Source organism: Callorhinchus milii, unplaced genomic scaffold (genome assembly GCF_018977255.1).
Source record: "Callorhinchus milii isolate IMCB2004 unplaced genomic scaffold, IMCB_Cmil_1.0 Scaffold6, whole genome shotgun sequence".
In the NCBI taxonomy this organism is placed as follows: Eukaryota; Metazoa; Chordata; class Chondrichthyes; order Chimaeriformes; family Callorhinchidae; genus Callorhinchus; species Callorhinchus milii.
In genome coordinates, this window is record NW_024704747.1 from 15,991,758 (window position 1) to 16,009,762 (window position 18,005).

Here is an 18,005-nt window from a genome sequence, read left to right on the forward strand (position 1 = left end):
AAAGCACTTCACAAGAACTACTGTGTGACCGTTCTTTCACAAGATGACCCTTTGGTCCATTCAATCTCATCCTTCTAGAACACCCACCCAACCGTTCCCCCCGATACCATCACGGCATCAAACGCTTTTTAAATAAGGCTTGGCCTCAACCACCTTTCCTGGCCAACCTGTTCCAGTCCTGGTTACCCTTGGAGTAACAAAAACATCCTGGTATCTATCCTGAAATTGTCCTAGCCAATGCTAAAACTCTGTCTTCTTCTTCTATTGTCTTACTGCATACTAAAATATTGATCCGTGCTTACTTTTTCAAAGTCCTTCGCCCACCTTCGATAAACTACTGTGAAGTTCTGCAATGTAATTCAGCTGAAAGAACATCACCATGATCAAACTCAAGGACAATCTGGAAGGTAACCCATCAGCACTGTCTAATGCTTTGATTCCATCCAGTTTCCACTGAAACCCATTAACTTGCTTCCAAACTGTGAGATTTATCTTGAACACTGTCTGGCAAGCTTTTCTGCTGCTTGTCCAGCTAGGACCACTCTACCTATTGGGGCTTTGGCTTGCAAGTTTAACATGAGCTGAGTGGGAAGTGAGTGACTGATTTGTTCGGCAAAGTCCTGCTGATGAGCCAGACGAAGAACAGAATATTTCAGTTATTCTGTCTCCTGGCTGCATTATAACATTTTTGCCCTAATGCAGTATTTTATTTTTCTGATTGTGGCAACCAAAGCAACAGCAGGGGAAGTAAGGAATAAAGCCCAGAAGCAAAGTCATCTGGTATTCTGGCACATATCCTGGCCCCTGCTGTTGTTATTGTATTTGTAGAGATTATAAAAATAAGNTTTTTTTGTGAATCCAGAACGCATATTCACCACTTACACAATGATCTTCGGTGTTCTACCCATGCTCAAAATGGCATCATGTCGCAAACAGCCAGCCTCCTTCCCCCACTCCCCTTGACGTTGAAATCCAAACTGCAGTAGGAAAGTGACATATGCTCCTTTCCTGCATCACTTCCAATGTTCCATTAAAAAAACACTCAAGCTAATACACTAATGTTGTTCTCATACACTCAAATGCTCTTTATTCATTACCTCAAATTCTCATTGTTACTAGCAAGAGAAAGCCATAATACTGAAGGACCATTAATATTGCTTGCTTTCACTCAGATAATCCTTTTTTTTTAAAAAAGATGGACATCAATCAATAAAATCCTATTTTCACCTAATCTGTACTTCTATAGAAAAACAAATAATTTTTTTTCAGTGTGTGATAGTGTCAACCCCTCCCCCCACTCCGCTAAAACGTGCCTCACTGCACTGCCCGGTCCAGCAATGTGTGCAGTGTGAATCATGCTGGGAAGCCGGTTCCATGAACAGACTTCGCACACCATTAAGCCGAAGTCCCTAAACAAATCCTAATTTTTACCAAATTTATCTGTGGTCTTTTTGTGTTAAATCCCCTCTAATTTTTTTTCCTTTTTTGACAGAAAATATAGCCCCCAAAACAAAACAGGTAATTTTTTTCCATAAAAAAATTTAGATGATTCCCCACAATACTACAGTGAAAAATGCTCCCAAAACACAACTTTCAAAAAAAAACTAAATGTACTTCGCACATTTGTCGTATTGTAGTCCAATCTTTACCCGTGTCCATCAATACATTTTCCTGAAAATGTTAAGAAAAAATGCTTGCAATGCAGATTCACAAACATTTCACACTCAACACAACCCCAAAATTGCTTGCGACAATGTGCTGGGAACAGCACTTCCTGTTCATGATGTTATGACACTGGAAAGCTGCAGAAAATGTCTGTCCCCCGGCTTTGTCTAATCCGCAGTTTTTGTATAACATTATTCACGTAGCAAATCAGTGGAACTCACTTTCCTTTAAGGAGATGGATAAGATTCATATAAATGTACTCTGCATAATCAGGAAATAAAGAGAGGGCTAGATCCTAAATATTACTACAGTCTGAAAACTCCAGGATTTACAGGCTTAGGCCGTTACAAAATTCTATCACTGAAGGAACAGAACAAAAATACTATCATGTTCAACATCTTAATTCTGGAACTATTATTTCTAAATTGCATCAGATATCCTGCAGAATTGCAGGATATATGTCTGGTACTCCCCACCCCCCTCCCCTCATATAATAAAAATTAAAAAAAATAATGCCTAAAACAGTCATAATTCTTGAATGCCATAGGCATGAATACATCAGTGGATTTTGAAGACAAGTGTAAGAATGGTCTCCCAATTTCTTGATAAGATACAAGCTTCTATTTGACAGGAAAAAAAATTAAATCTAACCTCTTCTTTAAGGCTAAAGCAATTAAACAGCAGAACTATGGAATGGTTTAACAATCCGCCTGTCTTGATCAGCAGCTCCCAATTCTGCAATTATGGACACTACACATTGCTGTTGTGCTCATACGCAATGAATAGCCATCCCAACCTTCAAAAGTTGTTCTGAAATCTGACAGTAATGCTAAAAGGCTTTAGAGTAAGGTTCTCTGCAGAGCTGATTAAATTTTCATTCCTGTCAGAAACAGCTTTAAGGTCAGACCATCTGAATGCAGGGAGTCATTGACAGCGCAGATTTTAATTTGTACCCAAGAGGGTATCTGACATGCAGTGTGCTATTTATAGTCTGCTATGAAAAAGACCACATGAGCAACAAGTCCCCACCCCCATCCCCACTACGAGCGCTCTGATAGCGTCAAAGGAAATAAGCTGGATGTCCCAATTCGGTTGTGAACCATCGAAGCTTTCAGCCGTCTTCTTGAAATCTCCAAAAATAAAAATACCAAGTCCACAGATTGCAACTGTAATCCACTCAACTGCAAATAAATACACTCTGATCTGGGCTCAGAATTACAGTGTATCCAACCCCTTCCATTATATCCAGTCAGAATCCAACATACATAATCTCCATTCAAGACTAACATTTTAACATTTAATTAATCTTATTACTAATGCTCGGCACACCGCTTACTCCATTCATTGTCTACTCTGCTGATTCTCGGCCACGTTAACACCTTCAGGAAAATAGAACTGCAGTTTGTGAATTTACTGCTATGCTGTTATAATTGCGAGGCAGTTACAAAAATGGAAAACCGTGTCAGGAGAGTTGTTAAGAAATTTTATTTTTAATCAGTGGAGCCACCCAACAACTTGTAAGTCACAATCACAAGTCTATTTAGAGAAGTCAACTGGTGAAATATTAATGTACTGTGTTTGTATGTTGCCGTTTCATCTTAAGTCAAAACCCAAACCCAGGCAGTGGAAGTCTCCAGGATGGAATGATCTTGCATGAAATGAATCGGAACAATCTGGGCAATTCCCTTTGGTGCACATCTACAGCACAACCTTTGCCCTTACCTGAAACTAATTAGCAACCATACTCAGACATATGTTCCTACATGGGGTAGGAATTGAATGCATTACACTAGTTTAGTCGAGATGGGGTGTTCTTCTGAGGTTGGGGGTTTAGACACATTGTTGAATCGGGGAAATGGAGCTTTATTGCCTCTACCTGACATGAATGACCAATACCTAAAGTAAAATGGCCCTGCATCAATGTTCCTCTCCAGGATAAACAGTTTTCCTGGGAAGGAAAGAGTTTCTCCTGGTCTTCTGGCCAACAGTCCTCAAGAGAAGTTGGTTGTTCACTTCATGATTGTGGACAGTAGTATGTGCAAATTGGTTGCATTATTGGCCTATAAATGCAAAATCTCTACATTCCACAGGAACTACCTGTGAAGAGTGTTGAGCCATTTCAATATTGGAGGAACTATATCAGACAAGGATTAATTATCTATGCAGTTTCGATTCAGAATGCAAAGATCAGGAATTTATCTACTGAATTCCTTTTCTATAAATTCAAGGGAGGGAAGGAACATCTAAGGGTAATGTGCAGGCATGGAAACAGAAGTAGAGTAAGTAAAGGCAAAGTAGTTTGGAATTGACAGGTGTGGGGTACGTATAAGGGGAAAAAACAGCATGGGAGATTTAACCAAAATAACGGACTACTGTAAGTGCATTTCTGACTAGGTTTTTAGTGAATGACATGAGGCATAAACCAAATATTATTAAAATAGATTTTATTGTGTCCATTCATTTAAGGGAGAGGTTTGGAAGAATTTCTTCTCCCAGCGGGTTGTCAGGTTGTGGAATGATTAGCCAGCAGTTAGAGGGGTCGATCTGAACATTTTAAAAGGATCAGACAAGCAGAGAAAGAGTATTAGATGGTGCTGGGAAAGAGCAGGGTATTATAATAATCCACGCATTTGAAATTGCCTTTTACATCAGGAGACTCTCTCAAAGTGCTTCACAGATTCAATGTAAAGTGGAGTAACTGAATTTCCTAAGTGAATTAGGATGAAGATGGATGGCTTCTTGGAGGAGCAAACACAAACAAGAAATAATAGTCTTGTGTTGTACATTTCTCTGGTTCTAATATTTAATATGAGTAGGAGTGTTCTGTAAAATGTATTGCTGGGAGATGCAGAGTTCATTACAACAACAACAACAAGATTTCATTTATAGAGCGCCTTTCACATCGGGAGGATGTCCCAAGGCACTGGACAGTTGGGTCGGGACCCGAGCACGGGGGAAATGGTCAGGGGGAGGGAAGGAGCAAGGAGGGGGTAGAGAGTCGAGAGGGGAGCTGAAGGCACAGTCGAAGAGAAAGGTCTTGAGACCGGCCTTGAAGGAGGAAAGAGAGGAAGCAAGGCGAAGGCACGGGGGGATGGAGTTCCAGAGCCTAGGGGCTGAAGGCTTGGCCACCGATGGTAGGGCGGTTGGGGCGGGGGATGTGGAGCAGACCGGAGCCAGAGGAATGGAGGTTACGGGCAGGTAAGTAGGGGGATAGTAGGTTGGAGAGGTAGGGGGGAGCAAGGCCGTGAATGGCCTTGTAGGTGAGGATGAGGATCTTGAAATCAATCCTCTGGGGGATGGGGAGCCAGTGGAGGCGAGCGAGGGTGGGAGTGATGTGGTCCCGAAGCCTGGTGCGGGACAGTACACGAGCTGCAGAGTTCTGAATGACCTGCAGCTTGTGGAGGGAGGTGCCGGGAAGGCCGGCGAGGAGAGAGTTCCCATAGTCCAGCCTTGAGGTGATAAAGGCGTGGACCAGTGTTTCAGCAGCGTGAGGGGTGAGGTAGTGCCGTAGTCTGGCGATGTTCCGGAGGTGATGGAAGGCGGTGCCAGTTGTGGCGCGGATATGGGGGAGAAAGGACAGCTCAGGGTCGAACAGAACACCGAGGTTCCTGACTGGCTTTGAGAGGTGGAGAGTGCAGCCTTGGATGCTGATGCTGTCAGCGCCTGAGGTGCGGAGGCGCTGACGTGAGCCAATCAGGAGGGCCTCAGTTTTGCGCACGTTGAGCTGAAGAAAGTTGTCTCTCGTCCAGGACTCGATGTCGGACAGGCAGCTGTCAGGACATCGGTGGTCGTGGAGTTGAGGGTAGAGGAGGAAAAGTAGAGTTGGGTGTCATCCGCATACATGTGGAAGTTAACCCCATGTCTGCGGATGATGTCACCAAGGGGGAGCATATAGAGGGTGAAGAGGAGGGGACCGAGGACAGAGCCCTGAGGGACACCGCACGAGACAGTGCGGGGGCTGGAGGAAAAGCCATTTGTGGAAACAAAATGAAGACGGTGGGAGAGGTACGACCTAAACCACTCAAGGACAGGGCCTTGAAGGTTGAGGTGGGAGGACAAGCGGTGGAGGAGGATAGGGTGGTCGACCGTATCGAATGCTGCCGATAGGTCGAGGAGGACGAGGAGGCAGAGGGAGCCCTGGTCACAGATGGTCAAGATGTCATTGGTGACCTTGACCAGGGCAGTTTCTGTGCTATGGGCAGCACGGAAACCCGACTGAAGGGGTTCGAATAATGAATGGGTGGAGAGGAAAGAGCGCAGCTGGGAGGCGACAACTCTTTCAAGGACCTTGGACAGGAAGGGGAGGTTGGAGATGGGCCGGTAGCTTGATAGCTGCGACGCATCAAGGGAGGGTTTTTTCAAAGTGGGAGTGATGGTGGCAGTTTTTAAGGGAATGGGAACAGAGCCAGAGGAGAGGGACAGGTTGATGATGTCTGTGAGAAGTGGGGCAAGGAGGTGGAGCTGGGAGATAAGGAGTGGAGTGGGGATGGGGTCAAGGGAGCAGGTGGTGGGTTTCAGGGACAGGATGAGTTTGGTGACAGAGGGTGGGGAAACGGGTTTGAAGGTGTGTAGGGGAGGATGGGTAGGAGTCGGAGTGTGGGAGGGAAGGGGTGGGTGGAAGTTGGAGGGGAAGTGACCGCGGAGCGGATTCCCTTGATTTTGGATTCAAGGAAATCCAGCATCTCCTCGCAGTGAAGGTTGGAGGAGATGACCTGCGCGGGGTGGCGGGGGGGACGGAGGAGTCGGGATGTGGTAGAGAACAGAAGCCTGGGGTTGTTCTTCGCCTCCAGGATTATCCTGGAGTAGAAGGACGACTTGGCCGAGGCTAGAGTGGAGCGGTAGATTTTGAGGAGGTCCAGCCAGATTTGTCGGTGGACCGTTAGGCCAGATTTGAGGCAGGTGCATTCAGCGGCCCGCACCTGGCTCTTCAGTGAGCGGAGGTGGGTGGTGAACCAGGGGGAGGAGCGAGAGTAGGAGACAGTACGGGAGGTGATGGGGGCAAGAGTGTCGAGTGTGGAGGAGAGGGTGTTGTGGAGGAGGGTGAGAGCAGAAGAGGGGTCAGTGAGGGTTGAAGGCCAGAGGGAGAGGAGTTCAGAGGACTCCAAGGCAGCGGTTAGGGATTGTGGGGGTAACTTCTTCCAGGGGCGGTAGAAGATGGTGGTGGGTCTGGTGGAGGTGGGGAGGGGGGTGGAGGTGGTGAAGGAGATGAAGTGGTGATCGGAGACGGCCTTGTCGGTAATGGTGACATCCGAGACACTGAGGCCCCGGGTCATCACCAAATCGAGTGGGTGGCCGTGACTGTGGGTGGCGGAGTTGCTGTGGAGGGAGAGGTTGAGCGAGGAGAGCAGGGAGGAGAAGTCCGAGGAGATGGAGCAGGAGGGGATGAAGTGCAGGTTGAAGTCACCCAGGATGATGATTAGTGATGCACCTATCACTGTAGAGTGGGGGCAGACATGGTATGAATTTGATTTAAATATTTACTTGTGGAATTAGTTCCAGTGAGCTGCAGTAGGTTTTTTAGAGAAATAAGACCATGGTCTTATTGCAGAATGCAAAGCCCTTTGACCCTAAACTAGTCTAATGAATTCCCTTTTCCATATATTCAAGGGAGGAGGGGGCGGAAGAGGTGGGAGGGAACATCTCAGGGTGTCGTGGAAGGCAGAGATGTCAGAGGAATAGGTGCGGAGAACAATTAGAAGCTGATGAAGTTAAGGTTACATGTTCTGGAGGTGACAGGTGTGGGATGCATGTAAGGGGAAAAAAAAAGGTAATTCACAGGATAGGAGTATTAACCATATTGCTGAGAAACAAGAGAGGTGAGCTGGCTACAATAACATGAACAGCTGCAAAATCCTGCATAGAAAACTCAAGACTGAAGCTTTACTTCAGCCCCCTCTGCTGAGTAGAATTGGTATAAATATTCTAACCAATAATGGTCACTCGTCTTTTCTAGACCAACACAAGGAACAGGACTGTACATTTGCAGGCGAATACGTCAGCCAATTTGCAAACACAGCACTTGAATGCCCTATTTATCTAACAATTATTTACCAGGTCATTGGGAGAGACTCCCTTCTCTCTTCCAATAGTTTCACTGAATCTTCAACATCCACCTAAGACGTTGGTTTAACTTCTCATCCAGATGACAGCAACTCTGATAATGTAGCCCTAGCACTCACTGGATTGGAATATCAGCCAATATAATGATTGTTAATTAAATATCACTATAATTGGCCCTGTTGAATGCTGGAATAATAAACTTTTTATTTAGTGCAATGAAGCTTACTTGAATTAATTACACCATAATTTCTCAGTACTGCACTGAAAAGTCAGCCAAGAATACAAGTCCCCACCTTCAGGGTTTCCTCTACTTGTTTTAAGTATGTAATTAGTTTTTTTTAAATAATCAGTCAGATGTCTAACATATGCGGAAACCCATCACTAAGTGAATATCCCAACCAGACTGACAGTTCCCCATATATATTCCATTTACACTTGGAAATTTGCCTGGATCTGGAATGAAATGCACAATCTGCTTGCCTTATTCTGGAAAGTATTAAGTGCAGGTTGGTGAGAGTCAACGTTTGGGGAACCTAGACTCTGTGTTGAAGTAACTGATGGAGTTTAACCAGCTAAAACCACATTGCCTGTCATTGAGAGCCCTGACTGGCAAGCTTCCCGCTGCTTGTCTAGCTTGGAACACCCTACCTTTTCAGCTTTGGCTTGTAGAGTCAACATGAGCTAAGTGGGAAGAATCCCTGGTCCCATGTCTAACTGTGATTCAGTGGAAGGGAGGATTTCCATCCTGAAAGAGAATCCTTATTTAAGACACCCTGTGAGAAACAATTTCATGTGTGCACAGCAGTTCCCTCTGCTTATTTCAAAGAAACATTCTGCACTCTAAGCAGTAAAGGGTCCAAAACACATCCACATTAAAATAGATCCCCAGTTGTCCTTCACCGAACACTACAATATACAATAATTCATAAGGTCTAAAATGATGGTGGCAAAGTGCACAACACTGAGGATTGAATTTGCAATAAAAGCTACCACAATACAGCAGCAGCCCACAGCACCCTTTGTGCCCCAATCACATATAAAGGTGCACCAGCTGGAGACAGTAGCTAATGTGCAGGAGGCTTCAGACTTGGTGAAATCAGTCCAATCTGTTCTGCTATTTGGAAAAGCTGCACTCGATCTTCATCTCACAACCAACATCGGCAGCTCGCCAGCAAAAAGAGAAACACGACATTCAGAGGGCAACACTGAGAGAACACATGACAATAACCTGCTTCTCAGAGACAGTTCTGTATTGACAAGTAATTCACCAGTGCAATTGGTTGGTCAAATGACCTCCTTCTGCACTGTAAACTTTCAATGAAAGCATTTACAGCTACTGATGGGTCAGTTAAAACTGTCCTAATGCGGAACATTGTGTAACTTAAGAGGCAAAATGCTCTTCCATTCCCAGAAAGCTGCAGAATCTTACCTTTCTTTATGGACACTACACTCTTGCAATCATCAATATCCAGATTCTTAACAAGTAGCTTTGGGTCGATGATGGTTCCAGCAAAGATTGATGTAGACAACTGTCTTGTACCCTGAGAAGCACATTCAAACAGGCTTGGGCTTAGTTCAGAGACGTTTTACGATTTAAAACACACATAAAGAAATAAGCGGAAACTGACTTTCTCAACACTTCCTTCACAATTCCTTTCCCCACTTTTTCACCACTGCTTTCTTCTCTGCCTGGTGAATCACCTGACCTCAACCCAGAACAGCAAACAGGAAGGACACCACAGTTAGCCTCAGTGTCAGTCGATGAAGGAGATGAAAATCAGGCAGGAAAGGAGCGGGTTTTGGATGTTGGACAAGGGCAAATTTTGGCTTTATTGCCACAATCAGTCAAATAATGTGTCTGGGCTCACAAAGTACAACAATTTGAGCAAGATTCTACAGGATGCCCATCGAGCCAAACATGCCCCGAGCACTTCATAATAAATTTCACATTTTAAAAAAAGCAAAGATAAGAAAAATAATAATCATTGCATTTGATATAGCGCTTTATCAAGTCTTCGAGACATCTCAAAGCACCTCACAGAATATATTGTATAGGGAAATCACTGTATATTTTGTGGGCGAGATGCTGAGATGCGTTGCTCACTGGGTAGCCAGAGTTTCTGGTACTTACATCCAGCTAGTGAGGGCTGGATATCGAACAACCAACTAGGGACTATCCTCCTTGGCAGGGAGAGAAGGAGGTAGGTAAGCAGGGTCAACTTGGAGCTGAACTGGCTCCAAGGTGACATGCTTGGCAATAAAGTATCAGAAGCGAGCCATCTTTGGTAGTCTCGGAAGTCCGGTTCCTCAGCAGTATTCCAAGGCACTACTGGCAGCACAGCCAACCTAGCTCACCTGGAAGGGCAGATCAGTCACTGGTGGCAGGGAATCATCCCACTCAGATCCTGTTAACCCTGCAAGACACAGTACTAACAAGTAGGTTAGTTTTAACTGGACAAACAGCTGGAAAGCTTGCCTGACAGCAATTTCAATGGCAGGCTATGCAATTTGAGCTGATTGGAATCCAGCAGTACCCTGGCAAGCACTCTGGGGTCCACAAGCCTTGGCTCTTGCCAACCTGCGCCTAATACTTTCCGGAATTAGGTAAGCAAGATACGTCCCTCCAGTGAGAGTGCGCATTCCATTCTGTGTGTAGATGGAGTGCATGACAATCTCAGGTTAGTTTGGATACTTTTAAGCATGGAGGTGGGTTTCTGCATGTAACAGACACCCAGCTGACCAAAAAAAACAAGAGAGTTTGGGATGAATGGTTCTTCGGCCCATTTGATCTCATCCCACCCTACCGTCTGCAAATTTACAGCACCAAGCTATTCCTCTATCATCTTATTTCACAAATACATGTAAAATCCTGTTTATATGAAATACAAATAGAGGAGCGGGGGAGAAAATGAACCTGAAAGAATAGAAGAGGGCACAGGTGACCGGCAAACATTAGGAAGTATTTCTTTACACAGAAAGTCATTAACAGCTGGAAAAGGTATCCAAGAAGGAAGGATGGCTGAGGCCAGGAACACTGTTGTTTCAGAAACTTGAGAGTTGTAATTGGAAGCCGGTGGGTGTGAGGAAGGAGGAGATGAAGGACCTTCTTCACCCAAATCTCTGTTTTTCTCTTATAACATAAAACAAGGCCTGGGGTGGGTGGGGGTGGGGGGCTGTGTGTGGGGTGTGTGGTGGTGGGTGTGTGTGGCGGGGGTGGGGCTGTGTGTGGGGCTGTGTGTGGTGGTGGTGGGAGGGGGGGGTGTGTGTGGTGGGGGGTGTGTGTGTGGTGGGGGGGGGGGTGGGCTGTGTGTGTGGTGGTGGTGGGGAGGGGGGTGTGTGGGGCTGTGTGTGTGGTGGTGGTGGGGAGGGTGTGTGTGTGTGGGGCTGTGTGTGGCGGGGGAGGGTGTGTGTGTGTGGGGCTGTGTGTGTGTGTGTGTGCGGCTGTGTGTGTGTGTGTGTGCGGCTGTGTGTGTGTGTGTGGGGCTGTGTGTGTGGTGGTGGTGGGGAGGGTGTGTGGCGGGGGAGGGTGTGTGTGGTGGTGGGGTGGTGTGTGTGGGTGTGTGTGTGGGGCTGTGTGTGGTGGGGAGGGGGGTGTGTGTGTGGGGGGGCTGTGGGGCTGTGTGTGTGGGGGTGGTGGTGGTGGTGGGGAGGGGGAGTATGTGTGGGGCTGTGTGTGTGTGGGGCTGTGTGTGTGTGGGGCTGTGTGTGTGTGGGGCTGTGGGGGTGGGCTGTGTGTGAGCGTGTGACCGGACAGCAGCGACTAATATACCAAGAGCCCCATTATGACTGGAGACACGGGAGTCGCGTCGCTGCAGTCGCGCGCACCCGAAACCCAATTCTCACCTCCTTTCCCTTTCTTTCACCCATTAATTCACCTCCACACACTCACCCCTCCTCTCCCCCTCCTCCATTTCCTCTCACACTCACTCGTTCTTCTCTCCCCTCACTTTCTTCTCTCCCCCACACCTTCCTCCTCTCTCACTCTCCCCCCCCCCTCACATTATCCTCCTCTCTCCATCACATCCTCTTCTCTCCCCTCTCACTCACCTCCAGTGACGGCCTCTCGCCCTCCGCTGCCCGGAGCGGCGGGACCGGCGACCATGGCGATGAGCCGCTCAGGGAATCCCCGGTGCCCTGAGCCGCGGGCGCCTCCGTCAGCTTCACCGCCGCCGAATGCAGCTTGCGCCGGGCTCGCTTCACTTTGCCGACCATGTTCACTCGCTTCGGGCTCCCTCTCTGCCCCTCAGGCCTCCGCCGGTTGTTAGGGGCAACCACGTGCGGCACCGGTCCCTCCACGACCTCCTCCGCCTGCGGCAGCGGCGCCCGTCAACAGTTCCGACGGTTCCCCAGTTCCGCCCAGACCACATTTTACTCATTATTTTTCTCCCCCCCACCAAAAAAAAAGAAGGCGGTGGGCGGGGTGTGGGTGGGGGGGGGGGGGGGGAGGCGAAGGGATTGAGGGAGAGAGAACCACAGCTTCGCCGTCGATGGTGAGGGCGGAGAGTCCAGGGGACCAGGAGGAGCAGTGCAGGGAGGCAGCAGGTGGGAGAGGCAGTGATGGGGAGGAGGGGGGGGGGCGGTGTCATTTAAATACAAGAGGGAGGATGTTGACATCGATCCCACTCTGTGACGGGCGGCCAATGGAGTTGGACCAGGACTGGAGTAATGGAGCTGCGGAGTTTAGTGCGGGTAAGAATGCGGGCGGCGGAGTTTTGAATCAGTCAAATTTTGTGAATAGTGGAGCGGGGGAGACCAGCGAGGAGGGCGACCGAGGAGTCAAGGCGGGAGGCGAGGAAGGCATGGCTGAGGGGTTCGGCAGCTACTGGAGTGAGGTACGGATGGGGGCGGGCGATGTGTTCGCCACGGCAATGTGGCAGAAGTGGAGGAAAGAGGTCCTGCCCAGGGCCATGTGGTGGAGGTGGAGGTCCTGGCCCCCAGCGACCAGGTGCGAGGTACTGAAGGATAACCGGGAATCGGATTTGGAGAGTCTCAAGGAGAGATTGGGGAGAGTGAGGAGGTCTGAACCACAGGAGAGAAGACGTGGATGGCAGCCAAAGAGTGCTGCAGGAAGTTTGCGCCCATCCAGGGCTTGATGTCTGTCAGACAAGGTGACAGGACATCAGTGGCCTGGGAGTCGCATCTGGAGGAAGAGAAGTTGATTCGTGTATCATCTACATACATGTGGAAGTTTACCCCGTGTCTGCGGATGATATCGCCGAGAGGGAGCATGTAGAGGAGGAAAAGAAAGATGCCAAAGATGGAGCCTTGGGGTACGCCACAGGTGACCGGGCGGAGGCGAGAGTAAAAACCATTGGCCGAGATGAAGTGCTGGCACTTGGTTAAGTAGGACTCGAACCATGCGAGTGCGGTCCATCTAAGGTGGATGAGGGAGGAGAGGAGGAGGATGGCGTGGTCAACTGTGTCAACAGATAGCAAGTCACTCCATTTGTTGGCAGTTATATGGTAATACAAAAATTAGGCCCGTTTCAGTTTTCCTCTCGCCAGACTACAGATATCCATTAACAAGCAGGAATACCTCAGACACAAGGAACACTTTAAAATGCTATATTACAATTTAAAAAAACAGAACCCTCTTACAGTTAATGTTTTAAGTCACTGGTCTCAATGAAAGACTGCACTCCTAGTGATAGCCTAGAGTTAATATTGCTGTAAGGCAGAGAAAAAGCCAAAATTGGCTTTTTTGGTGCAGATGAAATGATAGATAAATTTGTCAAAGTGCATTTTGGAAAAATATAGTGTATAATAATTTTGTTATTTGGAACCATTTATACTTTGGTTAATTAACTCCTTAATACTACAGATATTCCCTGATCTGAAATACCTCAGGTCAATTCCATGATTGAATTTATAAAGCACCTCTCTGCAATCACGTCTTGCTCCCAGCCTATTCATTCTCCATCACCCTATCTTGTTTGCTACTGTGCAAGTTCATGTTCTCACAAAATCAACCAGCCTTTGACAGAAAGGCCTCACTGTACAGATGTCCTGTCTCCACTCTATTTTTTTTTGCTCAATATCCCAATCGAAGAGCTTCCACTAAACCTCATTGTCCTGTTCAGAAAGCAGACATAGAAAAGAACAAAAGGATGCCATTCAACCCATCAACTCAATCCTGCACAGCATCATCATAAACAGAAGAGGGCGATAAACATTTATTTCATAATAAAATCTTTTAATCCCATTTCCCCATCTTTTCTCTATCCCTCTGAATACCCTTACTTCCCCAAGTATCTATCTCCCTTTAAAGAAAAAGCTTTAAACCTGTAAGGGGTGGGGGCAGGAGGGGCAGGTAACCAAAACAATAACCAAAACAAGGCAAGAAGAGGATGAGAGTAACGGTCAGAATACAAATAGTGATAAAGATAGCATAAATACTCAGGAAAGAAAAAGGTAGTAGGAAGTTATCACAAAAGGTGTAACAAGTCAAAAAGTGTGAGAAGAACATCGTCAGGGCATATAGGCGTGTTGGGGACAGTTACCCAAATAAGAGGTACGTATACAAATGCATGTAGCATAAGAAATAAAACAAGTGAGTTAGAAGCACAAATTCAGCTTAAATCCATGTCTGTTTGTAGGAGACTGCTGTGCGCAATTGGCTGCCCCGTTTCACCCACAAATATACATTCAATTCACTATACAGAATATTCAGTGAAGCGCTTTGAGGCGTCTAGAAGATATGAAAAGCACTATATCAAATACAAGGATTATAATTATTATTATTAATGGGTATGATGTAGTAATTACAGAGACCTGGTTACAAGCTGGGCAGGATTGGGAAGTAAATATTCCAGGTTATAAGATCTTTAGAAAAGTCAGGGACATTAGGAAAGGAGGAGGCGTAGCAATATTGATAAAAGAAACTATTACAGCAGTGGAGAGGAAAGATTTCAATAAAGGCGATCAGGTAGTGGAAACACTGGGTAGAATTAAGGAACAGCAAAGGAGGTCTCTGTTGGGAGTAGTCTACAGACAGCCAGAGAATTGTGGTGTAATGGGGAAATGTAAATATGGAGATCAGGGAAGCATGTAGCAAAAGCAATGTGGTTATAATGGGAGATTTTAATTTTCTCAGACTGGGAGAAGCAGAACACCTCAGGTAGTAAAGGCAACAAATTTCTAGAATGTATTCAGGACAGTTTTTTGGAACAGTATGTTTTAGAACCAACAAGGGAACAAGCCATAGTGGAATTAGTGATGACTAATGAAGCAGAACTAGTTAATAATCTGACAGTAAGGGAACATCTTGCAAATAGTGATCATAATATGATTGAATTTGACATTAGATTTGAGACGGAGGAGAGTCCCAAACCAAGGTTTTAAATTTAAGTATGGCAAACTTCAATGGAATGAGAAATATATTGACCACAATAAACTGGGCTGAACTCTTAGTGGGTAAACCTGCAGATGAACAATGGGAAGTATTCAAGAAAAAGTATTTGATACAATACAGAACAAGTACATACCCCTAAAATGCAGAAGCACCAATCGTCCAGTTAAGCAACCTTGGTGGACCAAAGAGGTTAGAGACCGTATCAAGCAAAAGGATTACTCAAATGCAAGAAAAAGTGGGAATGCAGAGGACTAGAACTATAAAAGGCAACAAAGGGATACAAAGAAAGTAATAAAAGCAAAAAGGGAATATGAAAAAAAACTTGCAAGGGATATGAAAAACAATAGTAAAAGCTGTTATAACTATATTAAGAGAAAGATAATGGTCAAGGGGAATATAGGTACTTAAAGACAGATGTAGGTGAGACTATAACGGAAAATAAGGAAATTGCTGACTTGTTAAATAAATATTCACTACCGTTTTTACAGGAGGATGAGGACAAAATACTAGCCTACAGGAGAACCTAAAAGTAAGTCAAAGAGAATTGCTTAATAAAATTAATATAAATAAATAAAAAAGGTAATGGAGAAAATAACGAGACACAAAATAGCCAAATCTCCAGGACCTGATAATTTCCACCCAGGGTATTAAAGGAAATAGAAGGAAATTGCAGATGCATTCATCATAATTTTCCAAAGCTCACTAGATTCGGGAATTGTGCCCTTAGATTGGAAAATTGCAAATGTCACCCCTTTATTTAAGAAGGGAGGGAAGGAGAAGCCAAGAAACTACAGACCTGTCAATTTAACGTCAGTTGTAGGAGAAATGCTGGAATCCATCATCAGGGACAGAACACTTGGGACAGATACAAGCTTGTCAAAGAGAGTCAGCATGGGTTTGTGAAGGGTAGGTTGTGTCTGACTAACCTAGTTGAATTTGTTGAGGTCACTAAAATGGTGGATAAGAGAATGTTTATGGATGTCATTTATACGGACTTTCAGAAGGCATTTGATAAAGATTCTTATCAAAAATGGAAGCACCTGAAGTTGGAGGTCACCTTGTGATGTGGCTTGGTAATTGGTTGGGAGGCAGAAAACAGAACGTAGGAATAAAGGGAACTTTCTCTGATTAGCGGGACGTGGCAAGTGGTGTCCCCCAGGGGTCTGTACTGGGACCTCAGCTATTCGCCATATATATATATATATATAAATAAATGATTTGGATGAAGGAATAGAAAGTTTTATATCCAAGTTTGCAGACAATACTAAGCTAGGAGGCTCAGTAAGTTGTGTAGATGGGAGTAGGAAGTTACAAAGGGACTTAGACGGATTAAGTGAGTGGGCAAAGCTGTGGCAAATGGAGTTCAATGTAGGGAAGTGCGAGGTCATCCAGTACGGATTGAAAAAAGATAAAGCAGAATATCTTCTTAATGGGGAGAAATTAAAAACTGTGGAGGAGCAAAGAGATTTGGGTGTCCATATCAACAAACCTCTAAAACCTAATTCCCAGTTGCAGAAAGTAATCAAAAAGGCGAATGGAATGTTGGCCTTTATCTCGAGGGGTCTGGAATACAGAGGGGAAAAATGGTGCTTCAGCTGAATAGAGCCTTAGTCAGACCCCATCTGGAGTACTGCGTTCAGTTTTGGGCATCACACCTCAGGATATATTGGCCCTGGAGGTGCAGCGCAGGTTCACCAGAATGTTACCAGGCCTAAAAGGGTTAAGTTATGAGGAAAGGCTGCGTAAACTTAGGATTGTATTCCCTTGAGTTTAGAAGGTTGATGGGTGATTTGATTCAGGTATTTAAGATGATAAAGGGATTCGATAGAGTAGATACAGAGAAGCTATTTCCTCTGGTGGGGGAGTCCAAAACAAGGGGCATAGTCTTAAAATTAGAACCAGGCCATTTAAGAGTGAAATCAGAAAGCATTTTTTCACTCAAAGGGTGGTAGAAATCTGGAATTCTCTCCCCCAAAAGGCCGTGGATGCTGGGTCCATCCACACCTTCAAGAGTGAGGTTGATTGATTTTTGGTAGGTCAGGGTATCAAGGGATATGGGGAGAAAGCGGGAAATCGGAATTGAAAGGATTGGTTGAGGTACGGATCAGCCATGATCTAATTAAATGGTGGAACAGGCTTGAAGGGCTGAATGGCCTAGTCCTGTTCCTAAGCATCCCAATCGATTCTGCATAAGTACACGCCAAATTTTCATAAGCCTTTGTGGGAAGACATGTTTTCTGTCTTCAGCTCTGATTTTGAGATAGATACTGCAGTTTTAATGCTAAATTGAAATTTTAACCACAGGCTGGTGCAGAACTATAGCAACTCAAATCATTCCGTGTACAGTGAAAAGAATGGTCAATCCTTCACTCAACGGTGAGTTCCTGGTTGCACCAAGTGCAGCATCCAATTTGCACACAGCAATGTCCCACATATGGCCATAAAGTGAATCCCCCAATTTTATTTGAGGGATTGTTGGTTAGGACAATGGAAGAAACTTCCTTCTCTTTTTGAATAGTGCCATTGGATGTTTAAATCTTTAGCTCACGGTAAAGCAGCCCATCTTCCCATTCCAATAAGGTTTAACATTGCATCTTAATACTCTTATGTCCAATTCTGTATAGCAAGGATGCAAATACTGTATAGAATTCCATGATTGGAGTCTGTGTGAATCTAGAATTCGCCTGGATTGTGAATGATAGATTGCATTGGTTGGAACATGAACATTGTCGGTTACCTGGATGAGCTGGTTCAGCAAGTTAGCTTGTCCCTGTAAAATCCAAATGTTTACCTTGTGTGTCAAAAACACTCAGGAGAATAGTGAGCAGATCAATTGCAATGCCACTCGAAAGAGTCCACACTTCATTAAAAGCCTGGCATGGTTTTATTAAAAATTTATTTTAAATGCTAAATAATTTTTAAACCCTCA

The 18,005-nt window shown here is 45.4% G+C and overlaps 1 protein-coding gene across 1 annotated transcript in view; it reads right to left on the reverse strand.

Annotated features, from left to right (window-relative positions):
* slx9 (SLX9 ribosome biogenesis factor) overlaps nt 1-12,063 on the reverse strand; it is a 60,360-nt gene extending 48,297 nt beyond the window's left edge. The window contains exons 1-2 of the mRNA XM_042336578.1: nt 11,773-12,063; nt 9,155-9,266 (exon numbers count right to left, since the gene is read on the reverse strand). Coding sequence (XP_042192512.1) covers nt 9,155-9,266; nt 11,773-11,937 — 277 coding nt within the window. The 5' untranslated portion in view covers nt 11,938-12,063. The remainder of the gene's footprint in view (nt 1-9,154; nt 9,267-11,772) is intronic.
* Nucleotides 12,064-18,005: the final 5,942 nt, after the last annotated feature.